Raw genomic sequence first — 21,725 nt, 5'->3', positions numbered from 1 at the left:
GTTGAGATTGTGCTTTAGAAAAGTATTCCCTAGTGGAATTTTTGTTAAAAAATCCTTTTGTATGTATAGAGAAACTGAGCCATACAAATGTTTTTAAAAGTTTGCACATCTTTAAGGCTATTTATTTTCTAAAAAAGAGAACTTGAATATTTTTGACAAATATACACATTACGCTAACAAACGGCCATGCAACATATATCTTACATAATGAAGAAATTGGATATACAAGACCTACTCTATTTAACATAGATATTGAAAATTTACAGTCTCGCCAATAGTTAAAAAAAGTTTTTCTTATTTGGCAGTATTTTTCTACAATTTGTTCAAATATTCCGCTTGATGTATTTTGGTGAATACTGAAATCTAGTCAGTGACAACCTGAGGTACTAAACATTTCTGCCTTACTTCTTTGTCTTCAAAGGTGATCTTTTTGTTCCTTTTAGGCTCTATCCATGAGTTGTGTATTACAGCGTTATTTGGCATGGGATCTGCTTCCACTATTGAAACAACTCGCTTTTTCATCTTACTTTTCAGAACTTTCTGAAACTTTTGCCTGGTGAATGCATAAAGTAGAGGGTGAAATATGGTTGTTCCATATGCCATTACTAGAAAACATAATCGCAATTTTACCAAAAGGTCACTTGGGCCCAAACATAAGATGGTGGTGTTTAAAACAGAGATGGGTGTCCAGCAGAGAAGGAATGTTGAGATAATCAAGAGGGACATTCTGAAGACTCTCTTTTGCCGTTCTCGTCGCTCCCGGTGCCGTTTTACAGCTCGGCGTAGAGCAATTATGACAGACACAGAAGTCCTTACACCAAAGACTACGTTTTTTCCTCCACTGCTGTGGGACACGTCTGTAGTCTCATGCTGAGTGGTCAAAGAAATAGTTTTTTTCTTTCTAGCTTTCTTTTTTTGTCCCGTGGTAAATCTTGTACCAATCCGAATATTTAGAGCCTGGAGTATTTTGGTGTATGTAATTAGCATTACTATAACAGTGAAGAAAAAGATCGGAATCTGAACAAGAAGGTGGTAGTACATTCCTAACTCAGTGTGGTACTCATTTGTACTCACACACAGAAGTGTCTTATTTTCCCAAGTACTTGCACTTTGAAGACTGAAAAAGTTTACTTCAATGAAAGGAATCAGGAAGGAAAAAAGTGAAATGATCCATATTGATGTCATTAATATCACAGCCCTTCCCATGGTCAGAATTCGATTGGCAGGTTTTACAGAGATGTCGTATCGGTCCAGAGTGATAGCAAAGACGTTGATTGCAGTTGAAACGCTTGCGAAAGAGACACAAGCCTCGTGGAAGCAGCAGATGAGAGCAGTGTTACTCTCCAGTGAAAGCAGAAGTATAACTATAGTTAGAGGAATACATCCCACACAAATTATTACATCAAGTACATGAAGGTTCATTGTAATAATGTTACTGACAGAATTGATTAAGTTGGATTTCATACAGTAAAGTACCAGCACAGTGAGGTTGCTGCCGAGTCCCAAAACAATTTCTAACATCAAAAATCCAGTGAGAGAAACTTGAAAACTTAATGGATATGATAGTGGTCGGTACATGTTGGTGTCGATGTCATCAATGTCATCTCGAACTGTGATGTTAGATTCAGACTGCATGTTGACTTCCAGAATGGGGGAGAAGCACATTCTTTTGTTGCAGCTGTTTTTTCTCCTGAAAGGTGAAATAAAATATGGAACAATTTGATTTTTTTAACATTTACTACAGATAAATGCTGGGGAAGGAGGAAGGGGGGAAAAGCATTTGTTCTTATCAAACTCTTGATTTACTGTATGTTCAGAGCTTTAGTTGGCATAGACTCAAAAGCCTGAGGAGCTAGAATAAGGTCTTTCCTTTTAAAAAGGAAAGCAGGATTTGTTTAGGGAAAAGAAAAAAAAAAAGTGAAAAGCTTCCATTTAGGGAGACAGGGCTTTATTTATAGTGATGTGGGTTTTACAAAGGGCCCATTTGTTGAATAAACTATACTTGTGCATGGCCTTTGTAGGGCGATGAGGGTCATTTTAGAAGAATGTTGTTAAGTATTAACAAATTGGTACTCAAGATCATTTTAAAAGGCTCTTGTGGAAAAAGAAAGTGTTAGGAACATGGAGCACTGTTGTTTATGTATCATAAAAAGAACATTTAAATTATTTATGGCAATTTAGCAGCCTCTTTCTTATGAAGAGTTTTCAACAATGTTGTGAGCTGAAACTTGAAGTTCTGTAATTCAGCAGATTTTTATGGAGCGTAAAGATTTCTGTTCGCTTTTATGTTGTATGCATCTACATGTATGAAACTTAACATTACAACAGTTTTATGTAAGTGTATATACTTTCAAATGTAAAATATTTGTAGCTTTGGGGAAATGGAATTTATTATAAAAATCCTGCATTTCCTTTTTCTGATTTGAATATTCAATTTCTTCAAGAAATCAGTGCCTCCATGGAATGGAAGAGTATTTAATTTTATCCCAGAACAGGTTTAGGGGAATAATTTTAGAAAATAATACTTAAAAAGAAAACTCTTTCAGGGTTTTGCTTTGTTTCGGGTTTTTTTTGTTGTTGTTGTTGTTGTTTTGGTTTGTTGTGTTTTTTTTTTTTTTTTTAAATCAAACTGTGAGTAAATCCAACAGATTTATACACATAGTTTGTTTTAGGAATAAGTGAGTTTCAAAACCAGTAGCATTTATTACATGTAGGAGATTCTTTATTTAGTGTCTCATCTGCTTTGTTTTGCACATGCCGATAGGTTGTAGCATCTGCATGTAATACCTGATGTTTCGGTTATTTATATTGTCAGACAGCTCTTGATTTTGTAATGAAATGAACAAATAAAGAGGGGTTATTCAATTTCTTGTTATGATACTTGAGGGTGGGTTTTGTTTTATTCTTTTTAGGTAGCTTTAAATTTAAGAGGGAATGTACTTGGCATGAAAATAATTTAAATGTGGACCTTTGTTTCATTTGGAATACATTAAAAATGAATAAGCACTAAGGTGAATAAAAATAAGCCCTTTTTTAATGGAAGTATGAATTAAGCACACTTGGGATATAATATGCAAATAGATTTTATCTGTAGTTCTGAAAAGCCTCACTTGTATAATACTATTAATTGCAAATTGTATGATGAAAATTCTTGGTATACTTCAACAGTTAATTCAGATGTGCCTTAAATACAAAAGATGTAAATTAGAACATACTAGTCTCAGGTATGAAATGAAACAAGAAATATTTCAAAAGCTTTAATTTCTAATCTAGGCAACCTCCAATAGGTTTATATTAACCCTCAGGATTATGATTTCCTCTGTGTATGCTGTCCTGGCTGTGAATGGATTTCAAGAAACCATTCTCAATGCATTACTGGTTAAATGAAGTTCTTTCCTATTAGCAAAAGCCAGGAGGAAATCAAAAGCAGATCTAAAACAAGTGACAATCTTAACTCTAACATTATGCCAATGGAAATTCTGCCTCTGGACAGTGCCTGTTCCCTTGTGAATGCTGAGCAGAGGTGGGGGACATGCAACTGCTGACCTACCTGTTCTCTGTGCCTCAAGAGCCTTTCAGATCATTGCAGCAGCTTGTCATAAATTGATACATGGTGTCACTGACAGGTATTTGACATGCACTGTAACCTGGAAACCAAGTAGTAGCTGGGCTTTTATTTCATTCCTTGCAGGCTTTTTTTTTTTTCTTTTTTTTGTTCCAGCACTTCAGCAGCAAAAAATTCTGCTTAAACATGGGGACTTCTGAATTGCCTGAGATACTTTTACAGACCAGTGCATATTCTGTGTGTCTGTTCTGAGTTTCAAGCCAGCAATAACAAATAAACCTTCGTTTAGGTGATGTTAATTTCTTTCCCCTGTTGCATTTTGTAGCAGTCTGTTTTTATTTTCCAGGTTTAAAAAGAAAAAGGAATTTCTGATTTCAGAGTATATGTAGACATCCTTTATGGTTGTATATTTCTTTCTGTTGTATATTTCTTTCTGTAATATTCCTGCGCATTACTTTTGAGTGATGGCTTAGTCAGAGAAGTTGCTATACATGATAAAATCCAGTTCATGTGCTTTCAGAGTAACCACGAGTTACCTAATTTGGTTTATTTTCATTTAAGGAGAATACATAACAGACCATAAAATTGAGGAAAAAAAATATCCGTTAGTCATTATGACAAATAAGTTATTTAGGGAGTAGTATAGAAAAAGCTTGGTTAAACCCTTATTCAGCTTGCTGGTGAAGTATGTATATTCTCCTTTTGGGAATTCATGTTTCATCGTTTCTTCATGCATCAGTAGTTTCCACAATTCTGGTTTTAAATTATAAATCCCTCTTTAAGAAATGCTCACCATTTTGAGAATCAATCATTGCACTCTTCTCTTAATAAAATCTGAGCAGATGTATTAGTCTTCCATGTATATTGTTGAAGTGTCATGCACATAAATGGTAATACAAGTGTGTTCCATGTTTTGTTTCTAATTCCTTTATGTCTTAAGAATACATTTTAGTGATGCATCCTGCTTCTTGTAGGTCATACAGCTAGAAAGATACCCGGTCAACTGCATTCTTCATATTGTCAGTTGTAAAACTGAATTAGTTGCTGCATGCCCTTGTGAAGGGGAGGAAAAAAAAGGTTAAAACTGGGACTTAAAATTTCAAAAGAAAGCAATGCAGAATATATTCTCTAATATCACTTATTTCATAAATAGAGGATCTCTAAAACTGGATCTTACAGATTACACAGAAAACAAGTTAGTGTGTTCACGATTTGCTAGTAAAATCATGCCATTCTACTGTCAACTTCAATGAATTTAGTTTTTTGGACAAGTTAGCTGGTTTCCAAATAGTGCAGGTTACAAAAAGCCCTAAGTAGAAGCAGTAGCTGTTGGATGTAGTGTGTCTGTGACTAGAGCTAGAAAATGTACTTTTAGAGCTCTTGTAAGCAGGTAGTTTATACATACAGCTCTCTGGTCTTCTAATGAGAAATTGAGTATAGTCAATGAGATTTATAGGAAATACATTTTTATTTAATTTGCACACTCTTATAATTTCCTATCTTGAAATAAATGTTTAGCAAATCTGTGTTCTTAATAAACAGCTTGAATGTACAGGGAAATGAAAGAAATAAACTTAAAAATAAAACAAAACAGAAAAGGAGGATTTCTTAAGCAATCGGAGTTTAGTCATAATAGCCAACCTTCATAAAGCAGTAAGTATCCACTAATAACAGACTACCTGATCCTTCAAAGAGTAACTGAATAAATCTGTAACATACTTAACTGCCAGTATTTGGAAATACTGGTGAGGGAGAAAAAAAAAATTCCCAATTGCATTATGTGCTTTTTACCCCCCCCAGTACTGTACTAGCTTAAACTGTACTGTCTTTATGTTATGCGAACAAAACAGGTTCTTAATATTCTACAAGACTTTCGTACAAAATAACATTTTTCTACTGTTGTGTTTTTAATGGGGAGGGGGAATAGCATTTGAAAATTTCCTGGTGTCAAATACAAGAAGTAGTACAATACATAGCAGTTAATGTAAGTTGAATCTGATCTCTTCCCTTTTTTCTCCAAATTTTTCCTCTTTTTTTTTTTTTTTTTTTTGGTGTTAAATGTTGCTTATTCTGCATACCATAATAAGGAACAGATCTTACCTCCACTAAAGATTTGATAAATTCTCGATGCAGGTGAAGCAGTTCCAGGTTGGAGGGATTCATTTTGTTCGCTTGTTAGCAGAGTAGAAGGGAAAGAGGGTAATAAGCATATCTTCAAAAAATGACCTTAATGAAAATTTGTGCCTGTACTGTGCCTTTGTTTCAGCATACTGCTAATGTATACAACTGCTTTAGTTCTGGTTTACAGGCTGCTGCAGTCTCCCACTCTTCCTTCGGTAGAATCAATAAGCATCTGAAAATACATAATGAAAGTAATTTAACATGCTGAAGGCTTCTTGTCTCCAGAGAGAGCACTGAGATTCAAGCTTTCTAAAAAAGAAAAGCAGTGCTTCTGAGAGGAAAGCTTGCGATGGGCAGCTTTTGCAGAATGACAGCCTACCTTGTCGCTTCTCCTCACTGCAGAGAGATGCAGTGCATTCACTAATTTTGATTGGTCAGTGATCTTGGGCTTAAAATGTGCTTCATATATGGGATTGATGCCCTCCCTCCCACCAATTTATATAAGGATTCTTTTATAAAAGGACTAAATTTACAAATGATTTATGAATTCTGGAATATATTAAGGGTATGCCAGTTTTATTTTTACCTTTTCACTCTTCGTGTACACTGGAAACCACATGACATGAAATAAAAGGGATTAAACATTTATTCCTTAAAAAGCTTCCAAGAATCTATATTTGAATGTGCCCACTTTCCATTTGTGATGTTTTGGTGTTTTTTGGCCTCTTTGAGCCATGCTGAATTTCACCTTATATGTTTATATGCAAGTGAACATTTAGGTCTTGTCTTGAATAAATTATATTCAGGACACCCACATGTGTGTTAGGAAAATTTCCATTAGGATTCACAGAGATTATTCAAACTTTCATAATGGGTTGAAAATCAGTTTAGTTTGTGAATTGGAAATGAATTATTTCTATGATCTACAATGTATGTGTAATAGTGTAGGTTGTTGATTTGTTGAAATGTTAACTTCTAAAAAAAATCTTGTCTGTTCCACAAAAATTTTGCTGGAGACTTCACAGGTTTTTGTGAGGATGCTGTGTTTGATGTTCTTGGCCTTCACTTTGCAGGGGGCAGGGGGTGTCTTCATTTTCACTTTTGTGTTTTTAATTTATTTCTGAATCTGTTCTATCAGTATAAACAATGCTCACAACCATTTAATGAGACATAAGAGAAGTGTAGCACAAGATCTGTTTTAATTAGTACTAATGCCAACATAAACTTTGAAAATAAATTCCGTATAGAACCCAAAATAATATTTTTTTAAGAATTGGTTTGCTGAACAGGTAATTTGAAACTGAGTGCCAAATGTTCTGCTGGTAGTTTTTAATCTCAAGTAAGTGTGGGGTGTGAAGCTTTTTCTTTAGGTTTTTTGGTTTTCTTCATTTGTTTTTTTTTTTTTTATTTAATTTTATTTTATTTTAAGATTTTTAATTTTTTTGAAGCTTTATAAGATGCTGAATGTTAAAGCTTGGTTCTTACATAATCGTCTGTGTTAAGATGGCAATTTTGGTCAAATTTTGATGGGGTCCTCTTTTTTTAAGTTGCTAATGCAATTATAAAATGCAGTCTTGTAACTCAGATGTCTTCATTTCTTCTCTTTACTTTTTTTTCTGAGATAGGCCCCTGGTACATTATTTATCTTTAGGAAACAGCGTCTTTTATTCATTTTTTAAAATGGGTGCTTCCTGTTCTGTACTTCTACGTTGAGAAAATACCTAAATAGAGATTGCAGAAACTTTGAACAAAGATCAGTAGGTACCAGTGGGATATGCTGAGTAGCAACTGATTGAGTTCTTTGAGCTGTCCCTGTATCTTCTGTCTCCCGGGATCTTGATACCAGTGGTACCAGCATTGCTGGAGGATTCCTGAGATGAAAGCATAAATACTAATATATTAAAGAGATTTACTTCCTTCACTTTCAGTATGACTTAGGATAAGTACGGAAGCCTGTCTAAATTTAAACAGATGAATCTCTGTCTCCCTTTCTAATTCTTCAGTGTGTGCCTGAACAAGGATGGAGATACTGGGTGAGCTGTACTGTCAGAAAGAAAAATACTTGTACACGGAGGACGATTGGAATGGGATTTTGGATATAGTGTGGATATGTGGTTCAGACACAGGAAAAGGGGTCATGAAAGACTACCTATATTACAGGAGGTGATAATGGCAGTTGTTCTATCTGCAGAAAGCGTTTGAGAGGAATGATAAGGAGCTGAGTTGTGAATATATCAAGCTTAAGTTTTCTGGAGAGAAAATCAGGAGAAGCAGCAGTACCATATGGAGGGAATCAGGAGTAGGTGGATGGATAGACATGCTTACAAGCCATTGCTGTGCAGATGCTAGTTAAGATGGTGTGAACAGATGACATCATCCTCAAAGGGTAGATAGGGAAGAGTGGGCAAAAAAAGCCATGTGCAGACACCCAGCACAAACAGAAAAATGTGCTGTTCTTATACCTGTTTCTATATCAGTACAGAATGGAAGAGAAAGAATTTGGTATTTTGGGGTTTAGGGGAGTGAAAAGTGGGGTGGAAGGGTAATGAGAAGGTAGAAATACGAGGGAGCAGCAGGAGTCTTAAAATCGGAGGTTGATGATGAAGGGTTTTAGGACTGAGAATGGCAATGCAAGGGAAGAAGGAGACTCAATGTGACAGAGAATAGAGCTATTAAGGGTTGAGTCTGCTGGGTCTGGTGTGGGGAGAAAATAAGTGCAGAGCTTGAAGCAGAGTGGAACAGAAGAGAGTAGAGGCATGTGGTTGTAAAGAGATGCTGTGTGCACAGAGGTAGAGATAACTGCAATTGCCATAGCATACACCCCATAGTACTTCTAAACTAAATTTAGGAGTCCTAAATGTCTGTTAGAATATGTTTTTCTGTTTTGCTGAGAGCAGGCAGTCCAAAAATATGGCATAGTTCTTGGTCTTCTTTCATCTTTTAACTACTATCTTACTTTCTGTACACAGGAAGTAATGGTCTAGCACTGACTGTTAACTGCATTCCAAAAGGGTGATAGGTCATTTTGTAGGTCTGGAGGTCTAAGCTCTGCAGGTGAGTTGATAAGATCATCCTGAATGCACGTTCTTGCACTGCAGTTTTTAAAATGAGATTTTTTAAAAAAGACTCCTTTGGTTCACAAGGTCTGGCAGGGCCAAGTGAATTATTAAAACAATAATTATTAAACCAATTCTGATGCTTTCGATCAGAGTCTTTGATTTGGAGCTTTGTCATTATTTTAATGTGCTTTAGGGTTTAACTTTACATAAACCTATCACAGACTCTCTTAATGTACAGATGTCATGGAATAGACACATTTATGAAGATCTTTATTGGCACAGTTGGGAAACTGTCTGCTTACTTCCCTTGTCCTCTGCATTATTCTTCAGCTCCTATGATTTTTTCTTTTTTTCTCCTGAATGCTTCAGCAGTGCTTTCTGTTTCTTTCTTTGGGCTGCACATCTTGTTTCCTAGTTTGAGTCTTGCTGTTCATTTAGTGGCTATTTAGAATTTTGCTGCTTCTGGGTCTAAAAATGTCATCTGTTTTCATATTTGCAAGAGACTTGGGCTCCTAACTCATAAAATTTTTTCAGTGACACATAATCTCTTTAGAGCTTGCATCACTTTTAAAAATGAGTATTGGGTGATTTTGGACATCTTGTCCTGGAATTGTCCTACAGCATTATTTACATGGTGTGCCTTCATAATTCCAGCTGGATAGATCCTTCTGTACCTTGCAGTTACCTACACTGGGCAGTTTGATGCCAAATTCTAGCGAAGCTCTTTTGGGTAGTTTGTTTGTATCTGTTCTAGCAGCTTGTGATCCGTATCTAAAATGTTTTTTTTTTTACCTTGTTGCATCTTCATTTCCTCAATAGTCTGTTGCAAAGAACTTCGTTAGAATGCTGTTTAAAATCCAGTAACTTTTATAATATCAAGGAAAATAAACTGGATAACAGCAGTTCAAGTTCGGGAGTTGTGCTGATGTGACCTCATTATGCTCAATTTGTCAGGGTGTTCTCTTTTACCCGATACTAAAATTATGGCTTGCTGGCTTGGATCATGCTGCAGCACGCTTTTACTTTGAAAAGGTGTAAATCTGACTCCTGACCGGTACACAAATTCTAGTTGGGAGGGGTTTTATTATTGTTTAAGAATGATATGCTAAATAGATGACAAAACCTGCTAGAATTTGTACCCAAGTACCATTCTGACACTGATGATAATTCAGTCTTTTCTTTCTTTTGACACAAGTGCTTTATTCTCATTTCTTTAATCTGTGGAGAATGGTTTTAAAACTGTTATTCCTTTTCTGTACTGAAGACTGACATGCACAAAATTAATTTTCCATTCAGTGTCCTATCCTTAATGTTTATTTTCTTTTCTCCCTGGTTGATTATCATACAGCTTTCTTTGTTTTGTTGTTTTTATAATGACTTATTTAGGTTGGGGTTTGTTTTTTTTTGCGTTTTTAACTTCATAGAATCATAGAATAGTTAGGGTTGGAAAGGATCTTGTTATTCCCTTGACAGAAAACACAGGGGAAACTGATCTCAGTTTCTCCATTTTAAAATTATCTCCATAAAAATATGGATTTTCAAGCTTAATTATATGTCATTTAATTGTGCTTCCCATTGTATTTGCAAAGATGTACACCTTTGGAAGCAACACAAAACTAAGTATTTTAAGATGGAAATAAAAGTATGTAAATTGTATATATAATATACTATAATAAATGTATTATTATATAGTTTTATATATAATGAATATTCATTTTCAAGATAAGGGTTTAATGTTAGCATAGCAGCTTGAGTACAGGAAAATTACCTATTTAGGCTACAAAATAAGAATGTCTTAGAAGACTAATTTGGTTTTGTGTAATTGTTAGGCATAGGTTATTTGTCCAATAGTATTCCATGTTAGTTCAACAATTGAACTTTTCAGTACTGGAAGTTTCTGTATACATGAGGAAATGTGTAAGTTACAGAATGTCCTTTAGCAATTAATACCAAAACTGTATCTTGTTTTGGGTTTGTATAATGAGGTGATGCCAAAGAAGTATTACAGAACCAGTGCTGAGTATCAGTTATATATAGAGAAAGCTCCCTTTTCATATCATAATAGAAAATTTGTTTTAGTGATGTAGCTGAATCGTGGTCCTGGTGCATTATATTGCAATTATTTAAGCATTTTAGTTATAAAGTAAAATTCTAAACCAAAAATACACATATAAAATAATTATCCTCAGGAGGGAAGCATGGCTGGTAAATTGAATAGTAATTTGAATAACACCAGTCTGACTCCAGCTTTTGTCCATGGAGGTGGTTTGTCTTTTGGTGTAGACATTCACAATGAATGGTGCTGTCTCTTGTAGTAGTTATTGACAAAAATTTAAATAATCATTGCAAACTTTATGGTAAACTTTTAATTTTTCTCTAAAAATTGCAATGTGTATTTTCCTTCATTAAAACTGTACTTCGAGGACTCTGATATTTCGAGAGATTTCTGCTTTTATAAAATATTCTTAGTTCTAAGTTGGCAATTGGTACAGAATTTTAGTGAGGGTTTTCGTTATTACAGAAAGGCTTTTGGAGTTTTGACATGGGATCTTTTGTATTACTTCAGATGTACAAAGGAAAAAGCTATCTGCTCACATTGTTTAAGCTTGTGAAAATGTACCTGAAAGAGTGATTCGGTAAGTTGGAAAGCAGTTTAGACAAAGGCTAAAGAGTGCTGAATCTGGAGTGCTGTCACTGTGTGGCTAAAATACTGCCTCCTGGTTTGAAGTCCCAGGTGACTGCTTACCTTGCTTCATCAAAAAAATATATTTTGTGTGTTGGAAGAACTTTTCAGTGTCATTCCCCATTGCCTGGGTTGCTGCGTTGCCCAGCATCTCCAAGTACTAGCTCAGGACAGTGCTGGGCTAAGTGCATGGCAGAATGGCATCAAATATAAATGTTTCAATAAGCTTTCTGCCTGGCTTATTACAGTGAATTGAGTTAGAGGTAGCTGAATTTAACATGCAGGGTTTTAACTTCAGGATTTGGTTCAGGATTCTCTATCAGATACCTTTGATGCTGCGGAAGCTGTGCCTGGCAAAGTATGTGGGATGGGCAGCTTTAGGAGCAGCACTAGCTGCCCTGTTACAGTCCCCTGATGAAGGAGTTCTGTTGCATACCTTCCTGCTGTAATGTCCTTTAAGTGGAATTTCTAATTTAATACAAAACAAGAAAACGGGAATATTTTATCTACAGTTGTTAATCTGACAGAGATCTTTGGTAGGCTGTTTCTAGTCAGTTTTAAAAATAGGAAGGCAACATGATTTGTTCTTAATTAAGACAAAGTGTTCACACAGCGTGCCTAGTAGCAAGCATTCCTGTAGCTGAAATTAAGACACAGAAGACTTATGATCTTAATTCCCTGTGAGGAAAGAGTGAACACAATATGAAGAGTTATCATAACATAAACTCTGTCCCTTTAATTTTAGCATCACCCAGACTGTAAGGGTCACCACCAGAGTGAGGTTTACACATTGCAGTCTCACTCAGTCAGCCTCTTGGCTGATTCGGTTTGGAAGTGCTGAAAAAAGCATATGCAAAGGTCCCAGTAGGCTTACTACCTTTAACATCAAAGTTCAATGACCAGACACAGTGACTCTGCATATTTCCACGTAACTGCAGTGACAGGAGCATACTTTGTCTTCTTCAGACAACTAAAAGCTATTGACACTAACTAGATTCCCCCCTCCCCCCCCCCCCCCCCATTGTGAATGACTGCTGCAAATGGTTAAAACCATCTGTCAGGCCCCTGTCTTCAGTTCAAATACAGGAAATCATTCACATCAGTCTGATAGTGGTGATATTCCTCACATTAAGTTCTCAAAATCTGAAAAATGATATGCAGTACTATGTGTTTTCTTGTTTGATTTTTTTTTTTTTGTAATGATAAAGTATTCTGTCTTCCCCTCTTTGCCACTTTAGTTCCTGAGAGATATTATTTTTACGGGGTTGTTCAGGGAAACTGATAGAAAAATCTGCTTATGTAGTGCCATAAAAGACATGCGAGAGAAGTTTTTAAAGTGATAAGCTGTAATGATAAATGCATAATAGGAAGGCAATTGAACTAATGTAGTGTGTTGGCTTCGCCATTTACTCTGCTAAAAGGAATGTTCATTTGATTGATGTGCATGTTGATCTAAGTTTAGATTTGTGTTGGTATCATCTTCAGTTTATTTTCTTTCTTCCTCTGTTGTTTGGGTGCAGTAGTTTCCATAATTTGTATCTTCAGTATAGTTTAATTTTATTTAATTGGCTGTTGAAAAATATCTGACACTTTCTTAAGGGGATAAGTGAAATAGAAATATGATACCCTTGATATTTTTTGGTTGTTTTTATAAAGAATATATATTGTAGCTCAAGAGTCTAAAATTAATGCCTAAACTGTTTAAAATGCATGCATCTGCAAGCATTGAAGAACTAAATTTATCTGTGAAAATTTCAGATATCAAGGATTTTTGTGCCTAAACCATAGTTTCATTTTTTTCCATCCTCTAAAGTATTTTTAACCTCTCTATGTAGTTGTTGTATTTGGAATCACTTATTGTAGTACTGGAGAAAACCAGAGCTTGTCTGAAAAATGTTTTCTTTTGCTGCTTTTTGGAGGAAGACTGAGATATACTGAATAGTGTCAGTGGGATGTCTGACAAAGGGAATACTGTTCCCCTTCATATATGGTTGATGGCCGGAAGTGGCTTTGCAGTCATTAGTCTAGAAGCCTAGGTTTTACTTTACTAATAAAATCTTAAGAAATTGGAAGTGGTCGATGGAGACATTTTTGTTGCACTGATGGATGATGTGCAAATACATGTTTATGGAGAGAAAAGTTGTCAAATTCTTCAGCAGTTTTCACTGATGATCCACTTAATAAATTAAAGTGTATTGGTAGAATGAGTTGCAGTGATTGGACTATAAAGTGCAGTTGGAGTGGGAAAGAGGAAAATAGTACTTGCGTTATTTCTGGTACCTTTAAGAGTGAAAAGCTTCAGTATTACTAGGTAGGCTAGCAGGTCTGCAAACTGGTACCTATGGTTAGGAACTCCTTGAGGAAATGTGGAAGAGAATATAGCAACTGCTACAACATACCAACAGGGAAACTGTGAGTTATTGCATACTGACTCTGCCTGTTACTGTGCTTTCTACAAGAGAAGTTGCAGTTCTGATGCAAGCAGAGATTTTTTTCCAGTCCTCATTCTTTCCACAGTAGATAGAGTGCCCAGTGAGAAATTACTCCCCCTGAGAGACAGCTGAATAGGGACGAGAACATTATTTCTCTTACTAGCAAATTCGTTTTAATGGAAGGAGAGCCTACCCTTTGAAAGTGGTTATTGTTTTAAGCCTGATGATTAGGTTGGAAATGTTTTTCTTTAAAGTTGTTTCATGTTGTAATACCTTTCCTGGGGTCTTGCACTTGAAGGAGAAAGAAAAACTCAGCCAGCCCTTCCTGTTCACCCCAGGGTCAACCTGTCTATTGGGTTCTTGATAATACCCGCTTAACACCCCCACTCCACAATCTTTAAGCTGGCATTATCATAATAATCAATACATACTTTGGTCTAGGGTAGTATGCTTCAATATGACTTTTCCAGTGGTGTTTGAGTACCTCTGCATGATCTGTATATAAGGACTCTGTGGCTCTTTGGATTGTCAGTTAAATTCATACCTTGATGAATACTACAGGCTGTGATAATAGCAAGTACCTAATACAGTTTCTGAGAGTATAAAAGCTGCTGTAGGCAAAGCAGCTATTACAGTGTACTTTGGGGCAGTAAAGGTTGATACTACAGAAATTTTAGTTTGTATTCAGTATTCTTAATCTCAGGTAAATTTCTATGTACAGTCAGAGACAGTGTGAGTTAACACTTTAACTCAGGGTTTTAGCTGCTTGTGTGATGTCCATGACCACAATATGTGAGCATCCTGTATCTATTTTAAAGTTTCCCTTCACATCATTCTGTTTTGTAGATAAAACAGTTTGGCTACATGCTAGAAGCCTAGGGCAGATCTAGAAAGTCTGTCTGTGTTTCATGGATCTGTCCAGTCTCTGTAACACAAGACCAGTTGATTTTTAAAAAAAATGCAGAAACTATATAAATTTTCCACATTTATTCTCTTTGCAGGTCTTTAAACACAGATTTATTTTTTTACGTCTAACTAGAATTGACAAAGAAACCAAGGAAGTGCTTTGGGGTAATAATGAACAAATTGAGGTTTAAGTGGAAAAATAGTTATGTATCTAAATCTTTCAGGACATTGTTTTTTCTCCCTTCAGTAATGTATTGGCAAAGTCAGAATATAAATTATTTCTTACACTAACCTTACTTCTATCTAAATTGCTTTAAGCCCTCAACTGCATTGGAAGGGGGTGGGAGGAGCAAAACAAACCCCCAGAACTTGCAAATAATTAATGAGATTTAAAAAAATCTATCGATGAAACACTATAGAGATCTCTACTTCATCATCCAGATTTTCAAAATTAAACACCCCCCCCTCCCCCCCCATCTCTAAGGAAACAGGCCTTGCAGCATGCAAATGTGATTATTAAACACAGGGCAAAAATACAGAACCATCTTTGGAGACTTATTTCACCTGGATTATGACATCTAGGAGCCGTTGCTTCTAACATCGGATAGGAAGTTAAATTAAGGGTAAAGATAAACGAAACCTATAATCATTTAGGACCTAGCAGTTAACCAGATCAATATTGCAAACAGAACAAAGTAGATGTAGTCTTTTTATGTACAGTAATTTGGGTTGTGCCGTACTGGAAATTTCATTTATGTATTAGGTGCCTTGTATTCTGGTGCATTTCTCCTTCTCTTATACTTCCCAATATAACCTGTATCTTCTGCGTGCGTGTGATGTGGCTGAAGGAAGAAGAAAAGATACGCCTATTTAGGAGGAAGCAGGCATGGAGTTGGTAGGATAAATTTTTGATGAGAACTAAAGGAGTCGGATGCAAGGGCAGAGAAGTTGTGTGAATTGTTACAAGGGTGACTGAGCTGCTCTTCAGAATTATTTATGTAGGCTTTCCTTGTTTTCTTAATGGTCTTTGGCTGTAAATGGACAGAGAATGTTGAATGTTGAGTTTCATGGTCACTTTAATAGGAAACGAAGAGCTTGACTTGTAAACCTTGCTTCAAGTTTTCATTTTGGATTTTTTTTTTTTTTTTAACCTTCAGCAATATAAATATTTCTTTACTTTGGTGTCACAATATAACTCCTTTGGCTTTGACTGCCATGTATGGCAATTTGCTGGATAGTATCCTGTGATCAGCTGGGCACAAAATTGCCTGGAGTAGGTTTGCGCACCCACAACACAAAGAAATGAGAATGGAAACGGGATTGATCTACAAAATACCATGAACCAGCAGCTGCAGAGAACTGTGGACTGTAGAGAGTCCACATAAAACTGATAATCTGTAATTTTAAATCTTTGTTTAAATCTGTGCTAACGATGGAAAGCTGATTTTTTTCTTACCCTGCTTATTTGAAAGTGTCTGCATTTTTAAAGTATGTTTTAAGATCGCTGAGAACTGCTTGTCAGAGATGCTAAAGAAATGAATTTGCCGAATCACTAATCTTTTAAATTTTTTAGATTCTTTTCAGAAATACATCCAGCTGATATAATTTAATATTCTGTTCTTGTGCAGAGTTTTGGATAATGCATCTGTTGGATGAATAAATAAATGGAAAGAAATGCAGTTTTAATTCTGGCAAAAACTATTTTTATTGCTTGCTTGTAAAATTGGCAGCGATATTCTACTCCGGGATAGCATTATTGGTTACTGACACAGTGGAATAATAGTAGCAGTTAGAAATAAATGTGAATTTAGCTGAATTTTATAGCTTGGGCTTTTATTTTTGATTTTTATGTAATTCTGACACCTGCAACATAATACAAGATACTGGTTTCTCTTTTGACAAGTATTACACATTCACAGATTAATGTATAGTTTCTAATCTCCATTGATTACTATTATCTACCAAGTCTTTGCTAGATACCAAATCAGTCTGACTCTGTGAGCAGGTCACAGATTGGGCCAACTTAATTCTTTGAGGCTCAAGAGAGCAGCCAGGCAGCTACTGTTTTACTCTCCAGACAGAAAAATAGATTTATTTTCTTTTCTTTGTCTGCCTTTCAGCTTTTGAATTCCTACTGAGTTAGGCATCTATTTGTTTTGGTGTTTGAATGATATTTGAACTTTAAATGAGAAAATTCTGTTATGCTTCTTCTGGGAGGACAAAATAGTATCCAAATAGTTTTTATTGCGGTATCCAACTCTGCTGTTCAATTTTGCTGAGAAAGACAGGGGTGCTCAAAATGCCCTGCTGTGTCTATCACCCATGGGCTTCTCAGCACTGTTCCAGATCCTCTACCAGACTTGGAGATTCGGGGTGCTGCCTCAGCTGGAACAAGACATGCTGGATTGCTCTTAAAGAAATCTGTGGTTGCTCAACTGGATTCAAACTCTGCCGTTATCACTGCCACTGACAAGCAGTGCTCATCTGAGTCTGTCTTGTTCAGCTGAACAGTGTGCATAAAGTAGTTATTCTATAACTCCTGTAACTATGATACATATACCATAGTTACATTTCATATGAATGGGCATATGCGTACATGTATATAAGAAGTATATAATGGTTATAAAATTGACTTATTTTTCTAGAAGTGGTGTGAACCACACTTTTTATGGCACCAGAAACAGTATTTCTGTAGAAATAGTTGTTATTTTATCAGTTAGTCTTATACTGTGGCCTTTCTGGCAACTGTACACTGAAAAATTGATGTCTAACACTTCTATCCGCTCTTGTGATTTTTAAGTGTGACTACAGCTTTTTGCAGACTGGAGTGGGAATACAGTTACCATTTTTTTATATGACAATGGTGAATTCCCTTCAGTTTATAGAACCATAGAATCATAGAATGGTTTGGATTGGAAGGGACCTGCAAAGGTCATCTAGTCCAACCCCCTTGTATGAGCAGGGACATTGTCAACTAGATAAGGTTGCCCAGAACCACATCCAGCCTGGGCTGGAATGTCTCCAGGGATGGTGACACCACCTCTCTGGGCAACCTGTGCTAGGATTTGACCACACTCATTGTAAAGAATTTCTTCCTTACATCCAGCCTGAATCTTCCCTCTTTTGGTTTAAAACCATCACCCCTCATCCTATCAGAACAGGCCCTGCTGAAAAGTCTCTCCTCATCTTTTCATTTTCTGAGTTCTTACTCCTTGATGAGTTTGTGCTGTTACTCACCTTAATGTAATGAACCAGAGAAGGGAACTGAAACCCACTTCCCTGCTACAGTTTGTCAAAATATCCAATAATGCATTCTCCAAAGTGGAATCCTACTTCTAGAAAGGTACCAAGAAAGAATGCTGAACCTGAGATAATGTAAGCACTGGACAAAATCCCAAGGCAAAGAGTGATGCTTCTGTTACAGCACTGTTCACAGGACTTGGGTTTTAACTTTGGTTTAAATGTAAACTTGTTACTCGGACAAGTTACTTGGACAAGGTGTTCAACTTCTTCCCTTTATAGAAATGCTGTGAGATCTAAAGATGGGAACTGTAGGCAAGTGCTGTCTATTAGAAGTTATTAAAAAAATACGGTCTCTGTAATTTTTGAGCGATTTTACAAACTGCAGCTTTGCATGATGAATGAAAAGCAGTAGGGAAAATGATTCCGCATTCAAGCTTCATACATCAATATGCTTTTTTAAATATCACAAGAAAGTGCTGTAGCAATTGCATCTGAACGTGGTGCTTTCCTTTCCTAAACTGTTTAAAAGATGAGCATGATTGACTCTGTAAATATCGATAGCTTTAAAGACCTGAGGAAAAATTACCATGAAAAACGGAGTTTGGGTAGACTCAAATACTGTAATTTCAAGGCAGGATTTTTAATGGAAGGTCGTGAGTAATTCTCCCTTGATAAAAATAAAATACACAAGTCTCCAAGGTACCCCATCATCACCTTTGGGGTGAAAATGGCAGCCAGGAAGAAGTTTCCAGAACTTAAAGAATGTTTGCAATTATATTGCTTTCAAAAATTAACAGTTCATGAGACTCACAAAAAATTTACCTTTCATTATTTATTATTAACTTTTTTGAATTGTAGACTGTCCATCATTGCCTACCAAGAGGTACTTTATTCATACTTGAAGAGAGTAAACAATTCCATGTAGTTGTGCATTGGTTTTAAATGACCTGAAAAATTTCTATTTGTCTCTAGTTCTTTTTAGGCTTTCATTACTTGAACTTATGTTAAAATAAGTATGAATGAAGAGCTGGGGTTGAAGTCATGCTCTCCTTTCTGTTTGTAGTCTGGATATGATCTTTGATGCATTGAAAAACTGTGAATTGTTGCACTAGTACCCATAATTATTAGAATGAATTCACTGCTGTCTGCCTTAACCTGATGCTTATTATAAAAAAATTGCCTTTGTAGTTGAGCATGGCAATATAAGAGACAAAATTATAATTCTGCCTTTGTGAATATAATGAATACTACTCCTATCTGTATTACCAAAGCAAACACATCTACCTGTGGTAAAATATAAAGCAGTGTTAGCTTTCTAGTAAAATACCAAGTATTACAGTTACTTCTCTTACTGGTGAGTGTAAAACCTGTGAATAAATCAGACCTATGAATGGTGGGAAAGTTTCTATCACACTATTATGACAAACTTCCATTCCAGTTATAATAGTTACGCATTGAGTTATGCATAGGGTGATCTGGTCCTCAGGCTGAACATATCAGGCTGGATTTTGAACTAATTAGAGCATTTTTAGGTCTGAAGAAGTTTATTTTTAGTCTCAAATGAGTTCAATAAGCAAAGATGTCTTACAGTTTCTACTTCATGTTTATTATAACTGGATTTCTATTTGGACAATTCCTTTTTCCCTTCGTTCAAGGATGAATTAAATAAATTGGCAGCTTGTGTAGATATGGGCAGAGCACAAAGAAAAGGCAATTCTGCCTTGGAACGTTACACTGCAGCCTTTTCACCTGCCTGAATCACAGTGAATGACACCTTTTTTTTTCCTTCCTTTCTGATCTGAAGCTTTATTTATAAAGTAATAGTCTACTGTGCTATGACAGCACAGAAATTAGGGTTCTAAAGTTGATGCAGAAAGAGGGTAGATGGAAAAATAAAGTGATATACATACCTGCAGAAGGAAATAGTTATTCTGCTCAGTTTCACTGGATAAATGATCCCACTTGAGAAGGAAGGAAGGAGTGCAGTGATCCCATTCCCAGGGTAGTTCTTCTCTGAATTCTTGCTAAAAAAATAACAAGTCATTGAATTCCTGAAGTTTCAGGGCTTGAGCTTCTGTTTCTAGCCCCAGTTTCAGGTTTGAAAGTCTGAGCTGTGAAAGTTTTGGCTCATAAGATTGACAAATTCCAAAGTGTTACTTATTTAAAGCAGGTTGAGGTAGTTGCACCATGTATTATGTAATCTTATACTCAAAAAGATCCCCCCCAAGGTAGTCAAAAGAGAAGAAGTTGTTTTATATTGCCGTGTTCCAATATATAACAGATGATCTACTTTTGTGCTTTCTAAATGGGAACAAAAAGAACAACACTGTATTTATGTACTCCGAGATCTTCCTACACATTTCTCTGTCCTTTCTTTAGTTTTTTCTTCCCCTTTTTTGTGTTCTGTGCTCATAAATGAGAATCTCAATGTAATAAAAGGAAATTTTAATGTGACCAATGTACAAAATATGCATAAATTTCTAGACAATATAATTCTAAATGTTCACTTTCCTATTTCTTTGAAAAGGATTTTTTTTTTTTTTAACATCTGTGTCTGTATTTGTCTGAATTTTAGATTTTGGTATATGTCTGATAAATTTTATTATTTGTTTTTTAATTTCCTTTTAAGAAACCGTTGGGTCTTTTTATTTAGCCTTTAGTTTTTTTTTCTTGGCAGTGGAGGACTGTGAAAAACATAGTATTAAAATTGACACATGCAAAATGCTGTTATAGTTTAAATTAGACTTTTCCCCTTGCACTAACCTTTGTTACTTTATAATAAAGCATATTATTGTAACAAAGTCAGCAGAAAATTTTCAGGCAGCAGTGTTTTTCAGATCCATGGCATCTGTTCAGTTGGTGTTTATGGAGCACTTCAAGATACTCAGATGAATGAGGCTATATTAGTGTATGTGTTAGGTGGCACTGTTTGAAGGAGCAGCATGCCTAAATAAATGCATCTTGGACGTTTATAAATTTAGTTGTATACAAACCCTCCAAAGTAAAATAGCCTATGAATGTAAGCATTAAACTCCTTGGATGTCTTTTATTGGGAAAGCAGGATTGATAAAGGCACAATATGTCGCAGGCTTTATTTCACAGTTCTGCCAACACGAATCCTATCTGAGCTAGAGCACAGCTGCTATTCCTGCCAGTCCTCCTCTCTCTCCTGATGGAGCTTGATCAGCTTGCTTTGTTTTTCTGTGTTCTTTTAAAAAGAAGACTGTTTAATGATCATCGCTAATGAATTAGCGATGTCCTGTTCAGGGGCTATTCTTTATGCAGTGCTTCTCCCCCAACATTAAAATGTTCTTTATTGTCACAGTATAGAGAAAGGTAATGAGGAAAAATAGATGTGAAATTGAAGATGGATTGTGGTGGATAGAAATACACAGAGAAAACTAGATGTTCTTACAACAATTGTGCTATTCTTTTTATCCCTGTAACACAGCTACTCCTCCTCCGCCCCCCACACAACAGATTTGTAATGAAAGAATAGAATCTTGTGCAGGCTGCAACTCCCAGAGGTAAAACCCACAGTACTAGACTTCCATCTGTATAGCCTATTTTATTTCAGAGAGATTTCATTTGGTTTTCCTTGGTTAAATTAGTCTGAAATACTGTCTTTGCAAGTTCATTAAAATTATTTTATAATGGGTGTGTGCTAAAATTTTTGAAGTTTTATATTCAGTTGCTTGGTGATGAGGCTTGCTGTT

At 35.8% G+C, this 21,725-nt stretch overlaps 2 protein-coding genes across 7 annotated transcripts in view; one reads left to right on the top strand and one right to left on the bottom strand.

Annotated features, from left to right (window-relative positions):
* COG5 (component of oligomeric golgi complex 5) overlaps positions 1-21,725 on the top strand; it is a 192,727-nt gene that overhangs the window by 34,870 nt on the left and 136,132 nt on the right. The gene's annotated exons all lie outside the window — the stretch shown is intronic.
* GPR22 (G protein-coupled receptor 22) lies at positions 89-20,090 on the bottom strand. 5 transcript variants are annotated; one of them, XM_057417857.1, is made up of 4 exons: positions 19,920-20,090; positions 5,666-5,918; positions 4,359-4,618; positions 89-1,690 (listed from the first exon to the last, which is right to left on the bottom strand). In XM_057417857.1, exon 4 carries the CDS (start codon positions 1,663-1,665, stop codon positions 364-366), a length of 1,302 nt encoding a protein of 433 aa, XP_057273840.1. In that variant the 5' UTR covers positions 1,666-1,690; positions 4,359-4,618; positions 5,666-5,918; positions 19,920-20,090; the 3' UTR covers positions 89-363. The 5 variants fall into 5 exon arrangements, with proteins under 5 accessions (XP_057273840.1, XP_057273839.1, XP_057273841.1 ...); XM_057417856.1 differs by lacking the exon at positions 19,920-20,090 and adding an exon at positions 6,066-6,170; XM_057417858.1 differs by lacking the exons at positions 4,359-4,618; positions 19,920-20,090 and having other exon boundaries at positions 5,666-6,053.

The sequence above is a fragment of the Pezoporus wallicus genome, unplaced genomic scaffold, assembly GCF_028554395.1.
Source record: "Pezoporus wallicus isolate ANWC-B61680 ecotype Strahan unplaced genomic scaffold, APGP_CSIRO_Pwel_v1 contig_5542, whole genome shotgun sequence".
NCBI classification, from domain to species: domain Eukaryota; kingdom Metazoa; phylum Chordata; class Aves; order Psittaciformes; family Psittacidae; genus Pezoporus; species Pezoporus wallicus.
The sequence above is the reverse complement of the archived record's forward strand: the minus strand, read 5'-3'. Positions and strand labels throughout refer to the sequence as shown.